The sequence below is a fragment of the Podarcis melisellensis genome, assembly GCF_964234715.1.
Source record: "Podarcis melisellensis genome assembly, chromosome: 13".
NCBI lineage: Eukaryota > Metazoa > Chordata > Lepidosauria > Squamata > Lacertidae > Podarcis > Podarcis melisellensis.
In genome coordinates this window covers 18,526,578-18,546,965 of record NC_138545.1, presented here as the reverse complement: position 1 = coordinate 18,546,965, position 20,388 = coordinate 18,526,578, and the positions used below count along the sequence as shown (strand labels likewise).

At 44.4% G+C, this 20,388-nt stretch overlaps 1 protein-coding gene across 1 annotated transcript; it reads left to right on the top strand.

Annotated features, from left to right (window-relative positions):
- Positions 1-1,295: 1,295 nt before the first annotated feature.
- UBE2S (ubiquitin conjugating enzyme E2 S) lies at positions 1,296-19,162 on the top strand. The gene is made up of 4 exons (XM_081886168.1): positions 1,296-1,726; positions 7,790-7,937; positions 11,167-11,357; positions 18,641-19,162. The coding sequence occupies exons 1-4, from the start codon at positions 1,724-1,726 to the stop codon at positions 18,929-18,931; spliced, it is 633 nt and encodes a 210-aa protein (XP_081742294.1). The 5' UTR covers positions 1,296-1,723; the 3' UTR covers positions 18,932-19,162.
- The last annotated feature ends 1,226 nt before the right edge of the window (positions 19,163-20,388 follow it).

Below are 20,388 nucleotides of genomic sequence, written 5' to 3'. Positions count from 1 at the left end.
TTCCCACTTGCAGGGGTGAAACTAGGCTTTATTTTACCCAGGTCAAAGACCCAGTTTGGCACACCCACCCATGTGCATTTGCATACACACTTCTTCCTCTTTGGCAATCACTCGTAGCTGAGTAAGATTGTCTCCCATGAACATGGTCTTAACAATGAGTCTGTAAGTGACTGTGGAGGCCAATTTTGGATCCACATGTCCTTACACAGTGGGCACATAGGTTTCTGGGCAGGAGTTGATCACGGTGAGGGTTTGCCAAGCGTGCCTTCCTCTTAGCATATTTCTCCCATACATTCTGCATTCAAGCTTCAAAGCCCACGGCAGCTTTGGTAAAGGCTGTTCTCCAACTGGAGCACTTGCAGGCCAGTGTTTCCCAGTTGTTGGTGTTTATACTACATTTTAAAAGATTTGCTTTTGTTGACCACCAGCATTATGCTTTCCACTCAGGCTGGCAGCCTCTGTGGCGGCTTCACCGGGGGCAAAAAGTTGCAGCTGCTGCACTGCCCACCTGTGTTATCTTCAGCAACTGATATGGCAACATGGCCATTTTAAGCAAAGGTCTACTGTCTACTCAGAAGTGAGCCCCATTACAATCAACGAGGCTTAACTCCCAAGTAAGTGAACATAGGTTTGCAGCCTTAATCATGAACGCCTTGAGAGAGCAGTTGCAGTCTAAAGATGTTTCCAGTGAGAAGGAAGTTCCCTCACAGATGGAGCTAATGGCAGCTGTCAAGTGTGTGTGTCCATGGACATTATTGAGGACAGGATGGTTGAGAACATCTCGAACTGGTCGCCCGAGCAGTCATTTCCCCTGTTAAGCCCCACCCGCTTCTTAGTGTATCCCGTCATTATGCATAATTATTTGACGAAATATATTTAACTTATTCAGCCCTAATTAGCTGCTTCCTGTCGTCAGTTGGGAGGGTTTACTTTTCTCATTTGGCCAATTAGGAACCTGCCCGCTTTGTTTGAATAAGGAAGAAACCGGGGCAGAGCTTTCCACGCAGCCAGACACTTTTTCGTCGCCTATTGGCTACATCGCTACGTCAAGTTACTATTTCTCCGAGCCGCGTCTCCCGCGCACTCTCACATTCTATTGGCGAAACGGCGCGTCAGTCGAAGGATTTGAAATTCGCCCCCACCCAGTTTCTTCCCGCAACCGTTAGCAGATAAACAAACTATCGTCCCTTTAAACGCCGCTTTCACCAAACGTTCGTATTCAAATCCGTCCAATCAGGCACTATAGCGCCGCCTCTCCACTATGCCTCTCCTCATTGGCTGCCGGCCGTCGCGGACATTGGTTGTCAACGGCTCTCCGCGAGGAGAGCACCCGAGAAGGGAGGGGGGAGGAACGGACCCCCTCCGTTCTAACGGGCCTGATTGGGCGGTTGGGGTTCCAAAGGGGTGTGGCTGGCTTTGGCCGAGGGTTATAAAAACGTTTGCTGGGCACCGGCCACCCTCATTAAAGTGAGGGTGGCATAAGCGAGTTGGTAACAGCGTGGAGAAGGAGGAGGGTGGGGGGAACATCTGGTTTCCCCCCCGTAAATGCATGGGAAAGGTGGAACTTCTTAAACCCTAGTATCTAGCGTTTTTTCAATAGGGGTAGGGGGCTCCGGACCCAGGTTAGGAGTAGGCGCACGATATTTTAGGTGTAGACTAAGGTGCGTATGTGAGCCTTCTAAAGGTTGTGCTGTTCTACAATCCTCTGTGCAGACCCTACACAATGGTGAGTGGCTTTTGGCTCGTTTGCCCATGCCTAATTTGAAGTTTTCTCCTTGGCTCTGGGACCCACCAGAACTTGGTTGGGATTGGTGGCATGTGACTTTTCTGCACAATAACGATCAAAGGTTCAGGGGATGGGTAACATGGGGATCTGTTCATATTTGTGTGCTTGTAGGCAAAATCCAGGAGTATGGAGTGAAACCTTTGGCTGCCTGTTTTCAGCTGGGTTCCAAGGTTATGGTTTTGTATTGGGGAAGGGATCTGAGAGTGGGGTTCTGTATAGGATTTGCTTGTAATAAGATACTTGGATTTAGCATTGGAGGTATGTCAGTGTTTGTGGCGCGAGTGGTGAGAAGCCTGTTGAAGTCCTGGTGTAGAGAAAGGGTGGAATTTCCTGATCCAGTGTCAGGTGTGGGTTAAGATCTAGTGCCAGACTTAAGGGTGTCATGATAGAGGAGGAATCCTAATAGAGGAGCTACTGATGAAATATGAAGAGAAAGAGAAACATTCAGAAGGAGCTTCTCAATTCCTAAAGGAACTCCTCTTAAAATATGGTGAAAGAGGCCCATATTCTTTGGTTTGGAATGAGTACACTGGAAAGGCATTTAAAAATGGAGGTGCAAGTATAACAGATGTAGTGATGCCAGTTTCTCTGAGTATTTGTTTAAATTAAGCAGGGTGGGGAAGCTGTTATTGGACTCCTACTGCCACCATCTCTGACCATTGGCCATGTTGACTGGGGATGATGAAAGTTGGAATCCAACAACAGCTGGAGGGCTGCAGGTTCTCCATCCCTGGTATAAAACCCTAATGAAGTCAGACATTTTAAAAGTGTTTATGGGATGAATAATTTTTGTATAGGAGTTGTGGGCAGTTACCCACACTGGAAGTCAAACTTGAAAAAAACTTAATTCCCCACTTGCCACAATATTTTCCATCCTTTGTTACAACTTTGCTCCTCCTGTTTCCTTTCTTGGATGTGTGAGCTGTGGCATCCTTGATGCATGTTCCATATGAAAAACACACATTATTGAGAGTATCAAGGTCTTTAAAAAATCCTCAGATATTTATTTGGGACAATAGATTCCTTACAGGGTAAATAATGCATTTTGATAATAGCCACCTTTGCTTTTCTAGAATTTAATTACATTCCCTGTTTGGATCATATTTGTTGAGGCATATTTTATATTGTTTGATTTATAAGTGAAAGACAGAATGTATTTCTTTCCAGTGCCTTCCAAAATACCTTGTATTTTGTTTGATTTCCAGGTGCAGGGCTAAAGGCCTATTCCTTGCTGCAAACACAGAAAGTCATCACTTGTACAAAATAATACATAATAGAAAAGGTGGATTGTTCTTTTTACATATGGGGAAACATATCTCAGATATTCTTTATTAAGGCTGGAATCCTGGGCATTGAACACCATGAGACTTGCTCCTGAATAAACATATAGGATTGTATTGGGAGGCATCTAGAGTTTGCTTTCTGAGTAGTTTTATTTTTTCGTAGTATGAGGATTTAGGAAGATACAGCAGTACTCTGAACAGTTTGCCTTCTCCCCTTTCTCTCAAAGCAAAATCCTCCATGTTTGCAAACTCGTCTACTCAGTGGAGTTGTAAGAGTACTTCTTTAAGGTCTATAAAGTTGGTTAGCCTTTTAAAAACCTTTTGTCTTGATTTGTTCCAGTCTAGGCCTTGGGTTCCCTTGGGTATATTTTTCTATGTGCAGTGCTGCATACATGTTTTTAAATTTTCATCTTGTATTTGAGACCTGCGCAGTCCTTTGACCTCTTACATGCTTTCAGATGTGTTTAATTGTAAACTCTTTCTCATGGGACGAATCCTTGGCAAGCAGTGCTCTCTCCTCTTCCCCAACCCCACCCCCCAGCAGATGGTTTACACACAGGCAGCAGTTTTGTGTGCAGGGAAGGACTGAGCTTCCATGATAACTTTATTTTTTTGTAATCTATCAAAAACCATTAGTCGTTTCTCAGCACATAGTGCATGTGTGTGTCAGTGGAGGTTAAGCCCTTTGTAACTTAAGCAGAAGTGATGACTTTTATGGAAGAAATGAAAATGTTCCATGTAGAAAGCCAATACATAGTGGTGTGTAATATTTTTCTCCTTCTTAGTGTGTTCTTTATCTGTATCCTCTTGAGTGTTGGTACTTTATTTTACAGTTACTCCAAAGAGATGCTAGGATGCCTCTTCTGATGTCTTCCTTTATAGCCAAGGCTGATACATTTTTGCCATCTGACATCCTTACTATTGGTTTACTCTTGAAATGCCCTTTGGGGGCAGCATTCCCACTGTTGGTGACTTTGTGTTTTAAGTTCCATTAGAATGAGCCTGGCATGGAATCTGATTTTTGTTAGCTTTGGAGGAAAGGAAAAAACATCCAGCAGCGTGGGACACATTGCTTTGATCCAGATGGGATCAGAAATGGTATTGTGGAGTGTCCTGTTTAAATGTGGCCATCTCTGTATTTCTGGTAGAGGAGGCTGTGGATGTAGTTAACTAATTAGACTAGCCTTTCACAACTTTAGGTCCCCAGGTGTTGTTGGACTAAAATCATCCCTGGCCACTGGTCCTGCTAGCTAGTCTAACATAATCTGAGGATGCAAGATTGATAGTCTGAGTTAGACTGTGACCCAAATTGTTTATTTTTCAGTTTGGGGCTACATGCTTTTGTGTCTATGTACGCTACAGTAGTAAAACCTAGTTTCTATTGGAGTCAGAGAGAGAGAGAGAGATGGGAAAGAACTCCCCAGGGAGAGCTGGTGCATGTTGGAAGCTAGGTCAGCTTGCTCCTTTTAAAATGGCAAGTGGGCAACCCCTTTAGCACTCTGGAAGACGTATGTGGGCACCTTTAGGGTGTGTGCAGAATTGGTCTGAGAAGCAGAGGCTGCAAATAGCCACCCTATGATGTTGAACTGAGGTGGAGTGTTTGTAGAAATGACAGCCAAGTAACAAAAATTGTACACCCACAAATACACATTGTGTCTGAGGGAAAAGTTAAGGCATTCCTTGCCTAAAGACTTTGCGTTACCTAAGTACAAAAGGTTTTCTTCCTTCGCAATTGTCCTGCTTTTGTGTGTCAATATTTGCTGGCAATGCAGGCCACTTAATTCCTTCTGACGGTACAAATGAGGATCTACAGTTGACAGGTGTCAAAATATAAATAAATAGTAATTGGGGGGCTGTTTAGATGAGGTGTTCTCAGGATTATGTGTGGGGGGGTGAAAGGTGAGAGCAGACTTGCCTTCTCCTGTGTGTTTTCTTTCTCTCTATTTCACTCACTCACTCACTCATTCTCTCTCTCTCTCTCTCTCTCTCACACACACACACACTGAAAAAGTGACTAACAGACCAAGAGATCCTGTGTTTGTTTGTATGGGTAATCTCCTCTGCTTTGCCAGATTTAATCTCTGCTTTGAACAATCATGGAATCCCTTGCCTTTGTCCATTGACTTAGTAAGTGAGGAGAGTGAATTGGGAAACCGTAGGCCTGAGGCCTGCTCCCCATCTCTTTCTGGCTACCTCATTTGAGTTGGGGGTCACACACCATCTGAACAGCCCCAAAGAAAACTGTCATTCAGGTATCTGCTTAATTTGTGTGTGTCTCTGCTTGCTTTCACCCCCGTTTCTCACCTGAAATTAAAAACATACAAACCCGTGTGTGCAAAAGAGGGTTAGAAAAAGCCCAGCCACTCCAGATTTGTTGTGTTTGAAAGCCGTGCTGCAATATTGCCAGCAGGCTTTTGAGAAGTCAGATTCAACTTTTGCTGTGAAAGGTACCTTGCTAGTGTATTTTCTCAATCCATTATTACATTTTACTCTTGCCTCTTCTCCAAGGAGTTCAAGGGCTGTGCCCATGATTCTTGTATTTCACTCTCCCCTGTTTTACCCTCACAATTAAACTGTGAAGCACGGTAGGTTGTTCTGAGAGTGTGTGATCGGCCCAAGGTCACGCAGTGGGCTTTGTGACTGAACTTGCCTCTCTGATCCTAATACAGCCCTCCCTGTCCTCCTCACCACACTCACCCCCATTGGCTTTTCTCAAGTAGCAGCATTTGCCTTGGGGGTGGAAGGGTTTTACTTGGGATTTGACACTGTCCCCACCAATTAGTACTTTTGAATGCTGGGATTCTTGAGCCAACGTGACTTTGGCTCTTCGTAACACATCTAGCCTTGTTGTCTTGACAGTTATGAGAGTTTGTGCTCCACCAAAGGACTGCGAGCCCAGGGCTGCAAAGTAGCTGCTTCCCATCCCTTCCTTCCTCATCCCTGGAAGTTCCACTCAGGCAGTTTTGAGGAGGAATTGTGCCTGTGCTTTCAAGAATTGCCGCTATGAGGGATGTAATATTGCTTTAAAATACTTACCATTGGGCTTCTGATCCCTTTGGAAGCAATTGATAAATGAAACAAGATAAATCAATTTTCGCAAACAAGCTGTTCCTTTTTCTTTTACTCTGTCTAATTTGATGCGCCTTTGCTATTTGGGATGGGTGTGTCTTCATGTCACTCTTCCCATATGTGTTTATTTCTGCCTTGCAACGAAGACTCTGTATACAGTGTAGCTGCCCATGAGCTTATGCGTGCATGCATATATATATATATATATATATATGCTTTCGTAGATTTTCACGGGTACAGGAATGCAGGTTTTGGTGTCCTCGGGTGTCTTCCCGTGTAAAAGTTGGGGTGTCTAGGCGACGTTTCGACGAGGTCTCACTCGTCATCTTCAGGCTGGTGCTTTCGGCTTCTTGTTACTGGAACAGAGCAGGATCTCAGTGTTTTAGTTCCTATAAATACTGTTGAGGGGGTGTGGTGTATAGCCTCCAATGTTCTGGGCAGAGAGGAAGTTCCCAGGCTAGTGTGCCTTTTCTTCTTTTGTTCCTTAATTACTTGAGGGATATCTTGAGTGATTTCTTGAGTGATATCCTGAGTACCACTTAGGTGGGTCATTAGGTGTGGATTAGTTGCTAAAGTCTTTGTGTCTTGACCTCTTGAACTTTGTGAAGAGTTTTTCTGAGAAGATGGCTGTACTGCACTTAGTTGTGCTCTGGCTTGGCTTCGTGTATAGGGGCGAGCTGTGGTTTTGTGGCCTGTGTCAGCCAGATCTGTGTAGGATAAAATTTTAATTTTAAAAAGGGTTCTTCCAGTTTATAAAGCATCCCTGGTTCTTGCTTGCCATGTGCAGGCAGGTGAGTGGCTGTTCAAAAGTCCACTTTAATTTGTGCTGTTTTGCCTTGGATCTCTCTCCCTGAGTCTGTGTGTGTCTTTTCAGGCTAGAGGTACATGGTTTTTAGTGGAGAGAAATTAGACTGTCTTTGGGTTTTGCAGTCAGGGGCTCATCAACAAAAAATTACTTTCAAAATAAGACATGCATAATTCTTGGTGAGTGAGAATTAATCAGAAGAAAGTGCATTTTGAAATGGATCCTATGTTTTGTCACCCTCCTGCTGCATGAAACGGCTTTCGGGGAGCCTACTTGTGAGTAAACATAGGAAGCAGACTGCGTTGCTGCTTGAATTGGCAAGTTCATGTGGGTTATGGGGAGATTACTTAGGAGTAAGCATTTCAAGTGGCATGCTGGCAGAAGACAGTGTTCCAGTGGCATGTCTTGGAAAGCAAGTAGCTATTTAATGATTCACTGACTTTGCTGGGAGAAGACTAGGAAGCGGAGGCTTATTTTGGATGGTGGTGTTTCTCCACAGGTGGGTGTGTGTGTGTGTGTTCCAAGGCATTGGAACATTGTTTGACCCAAGTAAGCACCTTTTACATGCACTATGCTTTCCTTCCCATTCCTCCCCCAAGTAAATCTGAATATTACTAGTGCCTAGAGCTGGCCTTCCTGTTCTGTGTTGCTGTTGGCTCTTGGGTAGATCTGTTGGTCACCCTCTATGCAACTTTTCAGGCATTCTGCAGCACATTGTCACTCCCAGTATTGGTCAGCCCTTCCCCCTTCAAGAGTAGCGGGTGGCAGATCCATGCAGGGACTGTATTTCAGCTAAGAACCATATTCTTCTTTGCTTTTCCCTCTCCCACCTTTTCTGTCCTGCAGAATTCCAATGTAGAAAATTTGCCTCCCCACGTGATTCGGCTGGTCTACAGGGAAGTCTCCACTCTGACCTCAGACCCACCCGAAGGCATCAAAGTATTCCCTAATGAGGAGGACATCACAGATGTGCAAGTTACCATTGAAGGACCTGGTAAGAAGGGGCACGTGGGGTTTGCTTTCCGAGACTCCTTTTTTTAAAAAAGCATGTGGTTAGGAGGCAGAGGGCAGTACCTGCATCAAGTACAGCAGAGCTCTAGCTTATGGGTTGTTGTGAAAAGGGCGACAGTGCCAGGTGGCATTGTCCAAGCAAGAATGGAAAGGTGACTCTTTTAAGGGGTTGTGGGGCTCTTCTCCACAGGCAGCATAAATTTAGCTTCCCATCAATATTCCTATGTTGTCCAGGAGAGCTTGTTCCCGCCACCTGCTTCCAGGATGGGGAAAGGAGCTCTCTTCCGCACCTCCTGTGAGGGAATCCAGATACCTTTGTGCTGCTTATAGCATGCAGGTATTTACAGTGGTACCTCTGGTTGCAAACGGGATCTGTTCTGGAGCCCAGTTCACAACATGAGCAAAATGCAACCCGCTTCTGTGCATGCGCGTGACATCATTTTGAGCATCTGAGCACCCTTTCCGGTACTTCCAGTACAGATTTAACCTGAAGCAAATGTAACAAGAGGTATGACTGTATAATATATATATGTATATATAATACATATATATATTTATATATTCTAACCTTGTGGTTAGAAATAAGACAGTTGGGTGGGGTCTTGTAGGCGGAGGGAAGCTCTGGAACCAAACTGCAGCCTTGAGCCGTGGCTCAGTGCAGACATAACAATGAAGTAGAATACAGGAAGTCAGGACTATTGGGGTGTATCCAGTTAAATTATACTCTGAGTAGATGTGTTGAAATTAACAGGCCTGTGTTGATTATGCCCATCGATATCAATGGGTCTAGGGCTAACATTGGAGACAGCCCATTGGGCCAGTATTCTTTCTTTTAGCAGAAGAGAAGTTTTAATTCTCTAGGAATACCAAGTTCTCAGTTTCCACAGCCCGACCATATACTTTCAGACTTCTAGCAATAAAACCAAATTAACCCTTTTCCCAACCCTGGTTCTAAGAAATGTTCAGGAGGGTCCATATCTACCAAGGTTGAGGTCCACTGGTTTCAACTGGTGAATGAATCCTGGAGCCCCAAACTGGAAATTAAAAGGGAAAAGAAAAATCTAGCCCCTATAAAGCTTGTGCTGAGAGGAGTAAAAATATCTGCCTTGCAAGTAGACAACCTTGCCCCAGAAAAGGGCTTGGGGTGAAGGCTAAAAGAAAAAAGGGGGGGGACCAGACTTATTAGTTAGCTCCTTAAAAAAAGAAGTCAGCAAGCCTTCAGTATTCAGGAGAGTTGCTGGAGAAAAAGCAAAACTGGGCTAAATAATTCTAAAAAGGAAGCAAAATTAGGGTACAAAAATTAGGGTACACTCTAGTTTGTTTCCTTCAGTTACACACATATGAATAATATACTCATTAAAAATTAGCCTTTCATTAATTTATGACAACCCCAAAATTCTGGATTGTTTCTTCTCTTTTTCCTCCTTGTACACTAAGAATCCTTCCTTATTTCAGTTGGGTTGTAAATATTGTTGAGACCAAGAGGAACCTTGAGAGTTTTTTGTATCAGATTTACAATCTCTCTCTGTCTATGATTTCTCAGCCTCATTGCCCAAAGTAGAATCTTTTATCTCTAAACGTGGTGTTTCAGAGAGAGAAGAGTTCTCTAATGTAACAGAGGTATGGTGGGCTTTATCTAACATTTGGGACATTCTCTCTTAACTGAAGAGAAGATTCAGTTTTCTTGAAATACCAAGTTCTCAGTTTCCACAGCAAGACCATATAATGTCTGTCTTCTAGCAATAAAACCACACCAGAAATAAAATGGGAAAACAGAAACATTTTGCGTTTTAATATAACACACTCATAATTTCATCTGGGCCTATGTAAACTTTAACTTTTAATTGTTAACTTTTAAAATGTCATCTTTTTTTGTCTTGTGACCAACCAGAGCGTTCTAAAAGATAAACCTTTATTCCCTGAGTTTATTCTGTGTATACTTAGGCAACCACCAAATAGCATTGAAAGGCGTCATTCGCTTCACTCCTGCAGTGCTCATTTCATGTTTTATAACCCTCTTTCATTCCAGTTTAATTAGAAATAAATAAATAAGGAACACGGAACATGCCAAGTCACAAATACTGGATCAATGTATTACGTTCTGGGACTTCAGATACAATACATGAAAAGAAGAACAGAGGTTTTCTCTGAATTTAAGCAGGGCTGAATCAGGAATAAAAGTACATATTCAACGGTAATAGAAGAAAGTTCTGCTAATCCAGAGACGTGAGGATGATGATAGTATCAACCATTGTTGCCTCAGAACACTGTCCAAGAAAATAATAATTTAGGAGTCAAATTACTTTCCCCTCCTTTTCAGTGAAAATTCCACAGTCTTTGACAAGGCATATCATTTGTTGGGGGGTGTTATAATGCTGTGGTCTAAACCACTGAGCTTCCTGATCATAAGGTTGGCAGTTCGAATCCGCCCGATGTAGTGAGCTCCCGTTGCTCTGTCCCAGCTCCTGCCAACCTAGCAGTTCAAAAGCACACCAGTACAAGTAGATAAATAGGTACCACTGCAGTGGGAAGGTAAATGCATTTCCATGCGCTCTGGCACTCATCACAGTCCTCCGTGCACCAGTAGCGGTTTAGTCATGCTGGTCACATGACCTGGAACGCTGTCTGTAGACAGACACTGGTTCCTTTGGCCTGAAAGCAAAGATGAGTGCCACACCACGTAATCTCCTTTGACTAAACTTCACTGTCCATGGGTCCCTTACCTATAATGTGCTTGAGAGGGGGGAGTTATTGGATTGTTCTTGTTTTTATTTTGATTATGTATTCTGTGTTTTTATATCATGATTTTATCTTGTGAACCACCCTGAGACCTGCAGGTATAGGGCAGTATATAATTTTTTACAAAATAATTTGTTCCCAATGTGGTACAGAGTACCAACCACATCATAAACAACACTCAGGTACCAATAGCTTGGCCAGCATCTTTTTTAGCTCCCAAGGTCTTGTGGATCAACATGGCTGCTGTAGAAGATGGAATCTAGAGGGGGCCATATTGGCGTTCTCAAAAAGTGGAGAAGTGGTCATATGGGAAAAGGGAGCACTCCTTGGGATCAGGCCGTCAACAAAGCAAAATAGTTAGCTGGACATCAGAGATAACTGAGCTGTGGTTTAAACCATGTGTGGGGTACAATGAGTGGGAGATGCCATCCTGCAGTATTACTGAGACAACCCTTCTCCTGTTCCTGCTGCAGAGGGTACCCCATATTCCGGTGGCCTCTTCCGCATGAAGCTCATCCTTGGCAAAGACTTTCCAGCCAGCCCACCCAAAGGCTACTTCCTGACCAAAATATTCCACCCCAACGTGGGGGCCAATGGCGAGATCTGCGTCAACGTCCTCAAGAAGGACTGGAAAGCGGAACTGGGCATCCGACATGTCCTGCTGGTGAGTGTGGTTTTTACTGGGTTACATCCCAAAATGGTATGTTTGGGTCCTGAATTGGGGTGTAACCCAAAATTGTTAATATTGTTAATTCACCTGGTCAGTCTTATCGTCCAGTACTTTCTATACTGATTGGCATTGGTGTGACAGGCTTTCAAGTAGGGAGATACATTTCTTTTGCCTGGAGCCTAAGATCCTTTCAGGAGGCAATACCAGGGATTGAACTGCATGCAAAACACGTGTCTCACCTCTGAGCCATGGTCCCTCTCTTTGCTTGGTCCTGGGCTTATCTAGGCCAGTGGGGAGAATGGTTCAACCTAAAGCAAAACCTACCGTGAAGTGTCCTGCAAATGTCCCGTTCAAGTGACAGAGAAAAATGGCTTGGCCAAAGCTGTCCAGTGATGCGTCATGGCAGAGCATTGAACCAGGAACTGTTTAGCTCTTGGCATCAGTGCATTAGAGGGGACGCAGGTGGCGCTGTGGGTTAAAGCCTCAGCGCCTAGGACTTGCCGATCGAAAGGTCGGCGGTTCGAATCCCTGCGGCGGGGTGCGCTCCCGCTGCTCGGTCCCAGCGCCTGCCAACCTAGCAGTTCGAAAGCACCTCCAGGTGCAAGTAGATAAATAGGGACCGCTTACCAGCGGGAAGGTAAACGGCGTTTCCGTGTGCGGCTCTGGCTCGCCAGAGCAGCGATGTCACGCTGGCCACGTGACCCGGAAGTGTCTCCGGACAGCACTGGCCCCTGGCCTCTTAAGTGAGATGGGCGCACAACCCCAGAGTCTGTCAAGACTGGCCCATACGGGCAGGGGTACCTTTACCTTTACCTATCAGTGCATTAAACCAGACCTCTGGACTTTGTGTTCATGCTAAAAATTTAAATTAAGTTTTTAACAAACTTCAATGCAGTTTACAAACTTGCTGCTGGAGCAAACTGAAACCTCCCTCTTTCTGTTAATAGTCAGGATGTGTCTTTCAGTGCCGCTTCTTCATTTCCTTTCATGTTTGGTGTCATGTGGCTCCTGTGTTCCAGCACAGGGTATCTAATTCAGGTGGCGGCAACCTGTTGTTACTTGGAGGGATTGGTTCATAAGGGTATGATCTCCACTGAGAAGATGCTCAACCTGATTCTTGGCACGCTGCCCAACCAGCCTGCCCTCTTTTAACTAGTTATTTAAAAGACTTCCAACAGTACCTTTCCACTGATACTTCCAAGGTAGTTCACACAGCAACACTTTATTATTATTATTATTATTATTATTATTATTACATCCAAATCACATCAAAATTTTATTTCAAAAGAAACATTAACTAAAAGCAAAAGTAAAAGCAGCAATAAACAAAGAAATGGCAATAATAATAATAATAATAACAACAACATTTATACCCCACCCATGTGGCTGGGTTTCTCCAGCCACGCTGGGTGGCTCCCAATCGAATATTAAAAACACAATACAGCATTCAACATTAAATAATAATAATAATAATAATAATATTGTTAGTAATATTATAATATATTCATAATATTATCTCTTAGGAGAAGAAAAAAAACTTCCCTTGGTGCTGATTGGATAATAAAGTTGGCATCAGCCACGCTGTCCCTGGGGAGAGCAGTCATTGGCTAGGGCTTGCCCTCTGCCTGTGTGCTGAAGACTGGCTTCCTGCATGCCCCAAACCAGCATTCCGGAACCAAAGCCTGATTTCCCAAGTTGGCAGTGAGAACAGGGGATTGTGGTGCCTGGCTTTGTTTAAAAGAGGTATAGATAATTTGATGTATAGAACACCCCAGGCAATTTACAATAAAAGCACAGAACAAAAAGCAGCCTAAACAGAAAGACACCAATTGTCCCTTCCCACCCTTCTGAAACCTTCCTCCATAAGTGCCGCAGAGCACTAAAGGGCTCAGGGGCGGCTGCTCAGTGCTATTTTTCCTTTTCACCTTTCCTAAAATCTCTCTGTATGGCAGGGATGAGGAGCATGTGGCCCTCCAGGTTTGCGCCATTGCACCCATCATCCCTGACCAGGTGGTCTGTACTGGCTGGGGCTGTACAGTAGCAGAGTTTTCTAAACCAAGTGCCATGCATCCCTCCCACCCTAATATCTCTAATATCTCTATTTCTAGCAGGCCAATTTCCACCCTCCTCTTGAAAAAAAAGGTACCTGGGTTAATGTTATTTTAAAAAATAACCCAAAGTACAAAAATGAATATATTAAAAACGCAAAACAATACGATAGTGCGGTTTAAAATGGAGAAAAGTCATTGTAACTTAAACCATGAAAAGCACGAAAGCTGAGGATTCAGTTTTACACGATGAAGCCATGCAAAATAAACGATGAGAAAAATTCTTTTATATAGTGCCACCGGACCCTGTATTTCATTATAATAAATGTATCCAAATATTTACAGTAGCCTGTTAACATAGGGTTTCCTATAGCTTTTGTTTTAACTCTTGTTTTAGAGGGCTGGATGGTGATTATTCTTGATTAATAGGCAACTTGACTTTTGTGTACCTGGAGAAGTTTGTGTTCAGAAACCACCAGGTCATTTTTAGATTGTCCCCATTTTGTACCTAACCAAGGGTCCACCCAAGCATTCAAGGAAACGATGTGATAATTGGTGGGCTGAAAGAGAGGGAGGCAGGAGGAAGAGAGAATGTGCAGCACAAGCATTTTAAAACAGGGCAATAAGCATTAATTGGTAGATTAATTGACAAAAACATTAGTTGATTAGTGAGCATGTGTTAATCGGTCAGTACCGATTGCTAGTTTTGATGCTGTGCTGGTTTGCCCCTGTCATTGGGAATATGACCATTTTCTTATGGGTTCTTCCCATGCAAGTGGATAGGTCTGGGCAACTCTTAATATTTTGGCAGTATGTTGAAGTATTTAAATTTAAGGAATCAGTTAAAAGGGAGGTGACGAGTAAGTTAAAAACACCTTAGTCAGCGGCCATAAAAACTTGCTCGTTTCTAAGTTTCCGACCACCTTTCCAATTTTTAACTTAGGTAACTTTTGAAGCAACAGAGATAGGGCTCTGTGGGAGCTAGGGATAGATGATGCCACAGTATTTTGGTGGTCCTGGGGCCCCAGAATATTAGCTGCTTTTTCCTGGATTTGAATTGCAGCTCTCCATCATGGTGACTAAATAAAAAAACATACTGCAATGTTCCTGTTCTCTGTTCCACCTCAGAATGTATGAGAGAAGAATCTTTCTTTGAAATCATCCACTTATAATATCCCTGCTAGTAAAACGCTTGCACGTCAGGAAGGTTGCTTGCTGCTTGGTTAGCCTTTTCTCTAACTCATTCACTTCCCACAAGCTTTGAGCTTTTGACAGGCACTTTCAAACCAGCAACACTCCTTTTTCACAAGCACATATCTGTACCGAGGTGATAATAGAGTACCTTGTTCCTGGCTCCACTTTTTAATCTGAATCTGGTGTCGGGCTGAGAGTGAGAAGCTTCCGCAGGCAGAACTCAACTCTGCTTCAGAGTTATGCCCCGTCTCTAGAACTGAATGATTTCCAAAGGGCAACTTACAACACATGGGCAGCTTGATGCCCTCCAGAAATTTTTGTCTACAATTTCCATCAGCCCCAACTACTGGCCATGTCTGCTAGTGCGGCCAAAGGGAGCTGCAGTACAAAACATCAGGAGAGCACCACATTGGGGAAGGCAGCCAGTGTGGTATAATGGTTAGAGTGCTGGACTATGACCTGGGAGACTGGGGTTCAAGTCCCCACTCAGCCATGAAGCTCTTAGCCTAACCTACCTCACGAGGTTGTTGTGAGAATGAAATGGGGAGGAGAAACTTGTACACCACATTGACCTCCTTGGAAGACAAAGGTTGTATATATAAATGGAATAAATAAATAAATAGAAATAAATTCAGGCAATATGTAAAAGGGTGCCTAGCAGCTTGTGACCCACCGACTGCTGACAAGGGTCAGTGCATCTTTCTCCTCACTTTAGCAGTCCAAAGACAACTGGTTCATGAAGCAGATTTATTGCTGGGGCAGAGGGAAGCAGCAGCCAAGCAGTGGCTGAGACCAAGCTGGTCTTCCTCCTGTCCTGCTGCTGCTTCTGGGAGGGAGTGGGCACAACTTCCTGAGACGCCCTTGTTTGGCTGGCCAATGGCAGAGCTTGCTGGATTCTTTCCCTCAAATAATAATAATAATAATAATAATTAATAATTATATATATATATATATCGCCTGCCAACCTAGCAGTTCGAAAGCACCTCCGGGTGCAAGTAGATAAATAGGGACCGCTTACCAGCGGGAAGGTAAACGGCGTTTCCGTGTGCGGCTCTGGCTCGCCAGAGCAGCGATGTCACGCTGGCCACGTGACCCGGAAGTTTCTCTGGACAGCGCTGGCCCCTGGCCTCTTGAGTGAGATGGGCGCACAACCCCAGAGTCTGTCAAGACTGGCCCGTACGGGCAGGGGTACCTTTACCTTTACATATATATATATATATATATATATATATATATATATATATATATATATTTGCTTTCGTAGATTTTCACGGGTACAGGAATGCAGGTTTTGGTGTCCTCGGGTGTCTTCCCGTGTAAAAGTTGGGGTGTCTAGGCGACGTTTCGACGAGGTCTCACTCGTCATCTTCAGGCTGGTGCTTTCGGCTTCTTGTTACTGGAACAGAGCAGGATCTCAGTGTTTGAGTTCCTATAAATACTGTTGAGGGGGTGTGGTGTATAGCCTCCAATGTTCTGGGCAGAGAGGAAGTTCCCAGGCTAGTGTGCCTTTTCTTCTTTTGTTCCTTAATTACTTGAGGGATATCTTGAGTGATATCTTGAACTTTGTGAAGAGTTTTTCTGAGAAGATGGCTGTACTGCACTTAGTTGTGCTCTGGCTTGGCTTCGTGTATAGGGGCGAGCTGTGGTTTTGTGGCCTGTGTCAGCCAGATCTGTGTAGGGATTGCAGGGGGGTGCAGCATCCGGAGGTGCCACCATGGTTTGGCTACTGGGTGGTGTCTGTAATTTATCTGTGGAGAGGGTCTGGGTTTGGGTCTGGTGTGGTTGATTGGTGATGGCGTTCTGTGTGCCTCTGGATCTGGTGTCAGTTTTTGTGGGGAGGGCTAATTTCCAGATGTCTGGCAAGCGGGATGTGTCGTCACGCTTGTTCATGTTGTGAGGGTGTTTCTCTATCTCGATGGCTTCCATGATTATTCTCTTGTGGTGATGTTCCATGTTAAAGAGCAATTTGGAATCTGCAAAATTAATTTCGTGTCCTGTTTCTTTCATGTGTTGGAAAAGAGAGGAAGTTTTTTCTTCTTTTTTGACGGCATTCTTGTGTTCTGCGATACGTGCATTTATTCGTCTGTTTGTTTGTCCAATGTACGTGGCTGGGCAGACTTTGCAGGGTATTTCATATACCCTGCAAAGGCACCTATGGGATCACCCCTCTCACCGGTCATCGCAAACCTGTACATGGAACACTTTGAAACCAATGCTTTAGACAAGTCAGAACACAAACCCAAACTTTGGCTCAGATATGTTGACGACACCTTTGTAATTTGGCCACACGGGAAGGAAAAACTGGATAGCTTCCTCACACATCTCAACAGCCTACACCCCAAAATACAATTCACTATGGAAATAGAAGCCAACAACCAACTTCCCTTCCTTGACGTCCTAATCTACAAAAAACCTGATGGCTCCCTAGGACACACTATCTACCGGAAAAAAACACACACCAACCGCTACTTACATGCACAATCACACCACCACCCTGCACAAATAAACTCCGTAGCCAAGACTCTCATCTCCAGAACCAAACGCCTGGCTGACAAAGACCACTTGACAACTGAGTTACAGAATCTCTCAAATGTGTTAATTGCCAATGGATACCAGCAAAACAGGGTTACGAAGCTAATCCAAAAAGAAACACCCCCCAAAAACCAAGACACAGAAGAAAACAATGGCATGGCCCTCCTTCCTTATATCAAGGGCACTACAGATAAAATTAGCAAAATCCTCCATAAACACAATATCAAAACAGCCTTTTGCACCAACCAAAAAATAGCCAATATCCTCAGAAACCCCAAGGATAAAATCCAGTTGGAAAACCAAGGGGTCTATGAAATACCCTGCAAAGTCTGCCCAGCCACGTACATTGGACAAACAAACAGACGAATAAATGCACGTATCGCAGAACACAAGAATGCCGTCAAAAAAGAAGAAAAAACTTCCTCTCTTTTCCAACACATGAAAGAAACAGGACACGAAATTAATTTTGCAGATTCCAAATTGCTCTTTAACATGGAACATCACCACAAGAGAATAATCATGGAAGCCATCGAGATAGAGAAACACCCTCACAACATGAACAAGCGTGATGACACATCCCGCTTGCCAGACATCTGGAAATTAGCCCTCCCCACAAAAACTGACACCAGATCCAGAGGCACACAGAACGCCATCACCAATCAACCACACCAGACCCAAACCCAGACCCTCTCCACAGATAAATTACAGACACCACCCAGTAGCCAAACCATGGTGGCACCTCCGGATGCTGCACCCCCCTGCAATCCCTACACAGATCTGGCTGACACAGGCCACAAAACCACAGCTCGCCCCTATACACGAAGCCAAGCCAGAGCACAACTAAGTGCAGTACAGCCATCTTCTCAGAAAAACTCTTCACAAAGTTCAAGATATCACTCAAGATATCCCTCAAGTAATTAAGGAACAAAAGAAGAAAAGGCACACTAGCCTGGGAACTTCCTCTCTGCCCAGAACATTGGAGGCTATACACCACACCCCCTCAACAGTATTTATAGGAACTCAAACACTGAGATCCTGCTCTGTTCCAGTAACAAGAAGCCGAAAGCACCAGCCTGAAGATGACGAGTGAGACCTCGTCGAAACGTCGCCTAGACACCCCAACTTTTACACGGGAAGACACCCGAGGACACCAAAACCTGCATATATATATATATATATATATATATATATATATATATATATATATATATATATATATATATATATAATTTATTAGTTAAACCCTGCCCATCTGGCCGGGCCTCCCCAGCCACTCTGGGTGGCTTCTAACAGGATATAAAAAGCACAATAAAAGATCAATCATAAAAAAACTTCCCTAAACAGGGCTGCCTTCAGATGTCTTCTAAAAGTCAGATAGCTGTTTATTTCCTTGACAACTGGTGGGAGGGTGTTCCACTGCCAAGAAGGCTCTCTGCCTGACACTCTGATAATGTCTCGCCTTCCCCTGGTTCTGACTGCCCTCGCTCCTTGTTCCCCTCTTAGACCATCAAGTGTTTGCTGATCCATCCCAATCCAGAATCGGCCCTGAACGAGGAAGCAGGGCGCCTCCTGCTGGAGAACTATGAGGAATATGCCTCCCGGGCCCGCCTCCTGACAGAGATCCATGCCCAGCCTTCGTCCGGCCTGCGCACCAAGGACCCTGCCGAGCCTTGCTCTTCTTCGGCCGGTGCCTCTGGGGAAGGCCCCATGGCTAAGAAACATGCAGGCGACAGGGACAAGAAACTGGCCTCCAAGAAGAAGACCGACAAGAAGCGAGCTCTCCGGCGGCTTTAGGGGCCAGCGCGGACGGGGTGGGGTCTGGCACACAGGGTGGGTGGGTGTGGTGGGCGTTGGGGTTCCACAAGTACATTCTCCATTTCTCCTCTCTCTTCCTCTCCCACCTTCACGTTGAGGCTGCAGTCCAAGTCTGTCTCGCCCTTGTCAGATTTTTCTTCTTTTCCGTCTTTAAGTTATTTAAATTATAAAAGCAGGAAAATCTATTAAATGCCTTTTTTTTCTTAAGAAGGCTCTTAATGTTTGGTTGTGCCATCGTCTAAAACCAGCGGCCCACGTTGAGAATGCTCTGCCCTTACCGTTAAAAAGGATGTTAATCGAAGCGCAGAGGAGCATCGAAATACGAGGATCGGAAATGGGGAGCATCTTCCTTTTTGATGGAGGGCTTTAAAAAGAGGTTGCTGCTTTACGGTTTGTGGGGGGGAAGATATGAAAGAAGAGACTTTATAGAGGTGGATAAGATTGTGAACTGTGAGGAGCAAGTAAAGGGAAAGAGGATTCTTTACTGTTGGACTTCAGGATTGCTTTGCTGAAATTGGTTGATGAAGGATAACGAGAATGTTTCTCTGCACAACACATAATTAAGGAATTCATTGCTCCGAGTTGTGGTTTTGACCACTAACTTAGTTGTTTGTTTGTTTTCAAAAGGAAGCTAAGCAAAGAATGGCCTTTCTATGTGTGTGCTAGCCATGCAAGCTAAATGTGACCTCGGTTTAGAGGCAGTATGTTGGGGTAGCCATGGGCTTTCCTGGGAACATCTGGTTAGCTGCTTTTCAGGCCTTTGGCCTGATCCAGCAAGGGAGTTCTTAAGGCAAGTCAGCCGAGCAGAGTGATCTCCCTCTGTGTCCAAATGAATTCGCTCATTCAGAATACTGGCCTCTGCATCCCTTACCACCACGACTGCTTAAATTGTCCTATGGCACCAGTGTTAAGCTACCTTGATGTGGGAAGAGGTGATGAATGCTGGGATTTGTTATGACACGAGGGGCATCTGAACTGTTTCACACATTAGCTGGCAAGTACTTAAGTGATTTAATGGAATGTGTGAATTTCTTCTCCCTCCATCAGTGTCCTAGTTGTATGCATTTGTATCATAAAAATGCAGGGGCAGCTTGGGACAATACTAGTACGGTTGTCCTTACCCAGTTCTGTAGTTTACACACACAGACCCCTCAGCAGTACACAACATGCCAGCAGCATGAGGTAGCCCACATGGTTTTTTAAGGGACTTGTGGTGCACCCTCTGGCTGGCACAGTAGCAGGCAGTCAAGGGGCTGTTTGGTTTGACAGGTCTCCACGGTTCCTTGTATGCTAACGTGCACACACATTTCTCATGGGCTATACCGCATGGTGTGTGCTTCTTTGTGCACACAGAACTTTAACAACTGTCTTCCCTCCCACAATTGCCACCACAGGGCTAGGGGGAAAACAGATCTGGCTTTTTAGAAGTGTTTTTT

What these genes read in the sequence shown, in the direction of transcription:
- UBE2S (XM_081886168.1), top strand. An exon ending in AGTTACCATTGAAGGACCTG is followed by an intron (nt 7,938 to 11,166) that starts GTAAGAAGGGGC and finishes TTCCTGCTGCAG; the next exon opens with AGGGTACCCCATATTCCGGT. An exon ending in GCATCCGACATGTCCTGCTG is followed by an intron (nt 11,358 to 18,640) that starts GTGAGTGTGGTT and finishes TTCCCCTCTTAG; the next exon opens with ACCATCAAGTGTTTGCTGAT.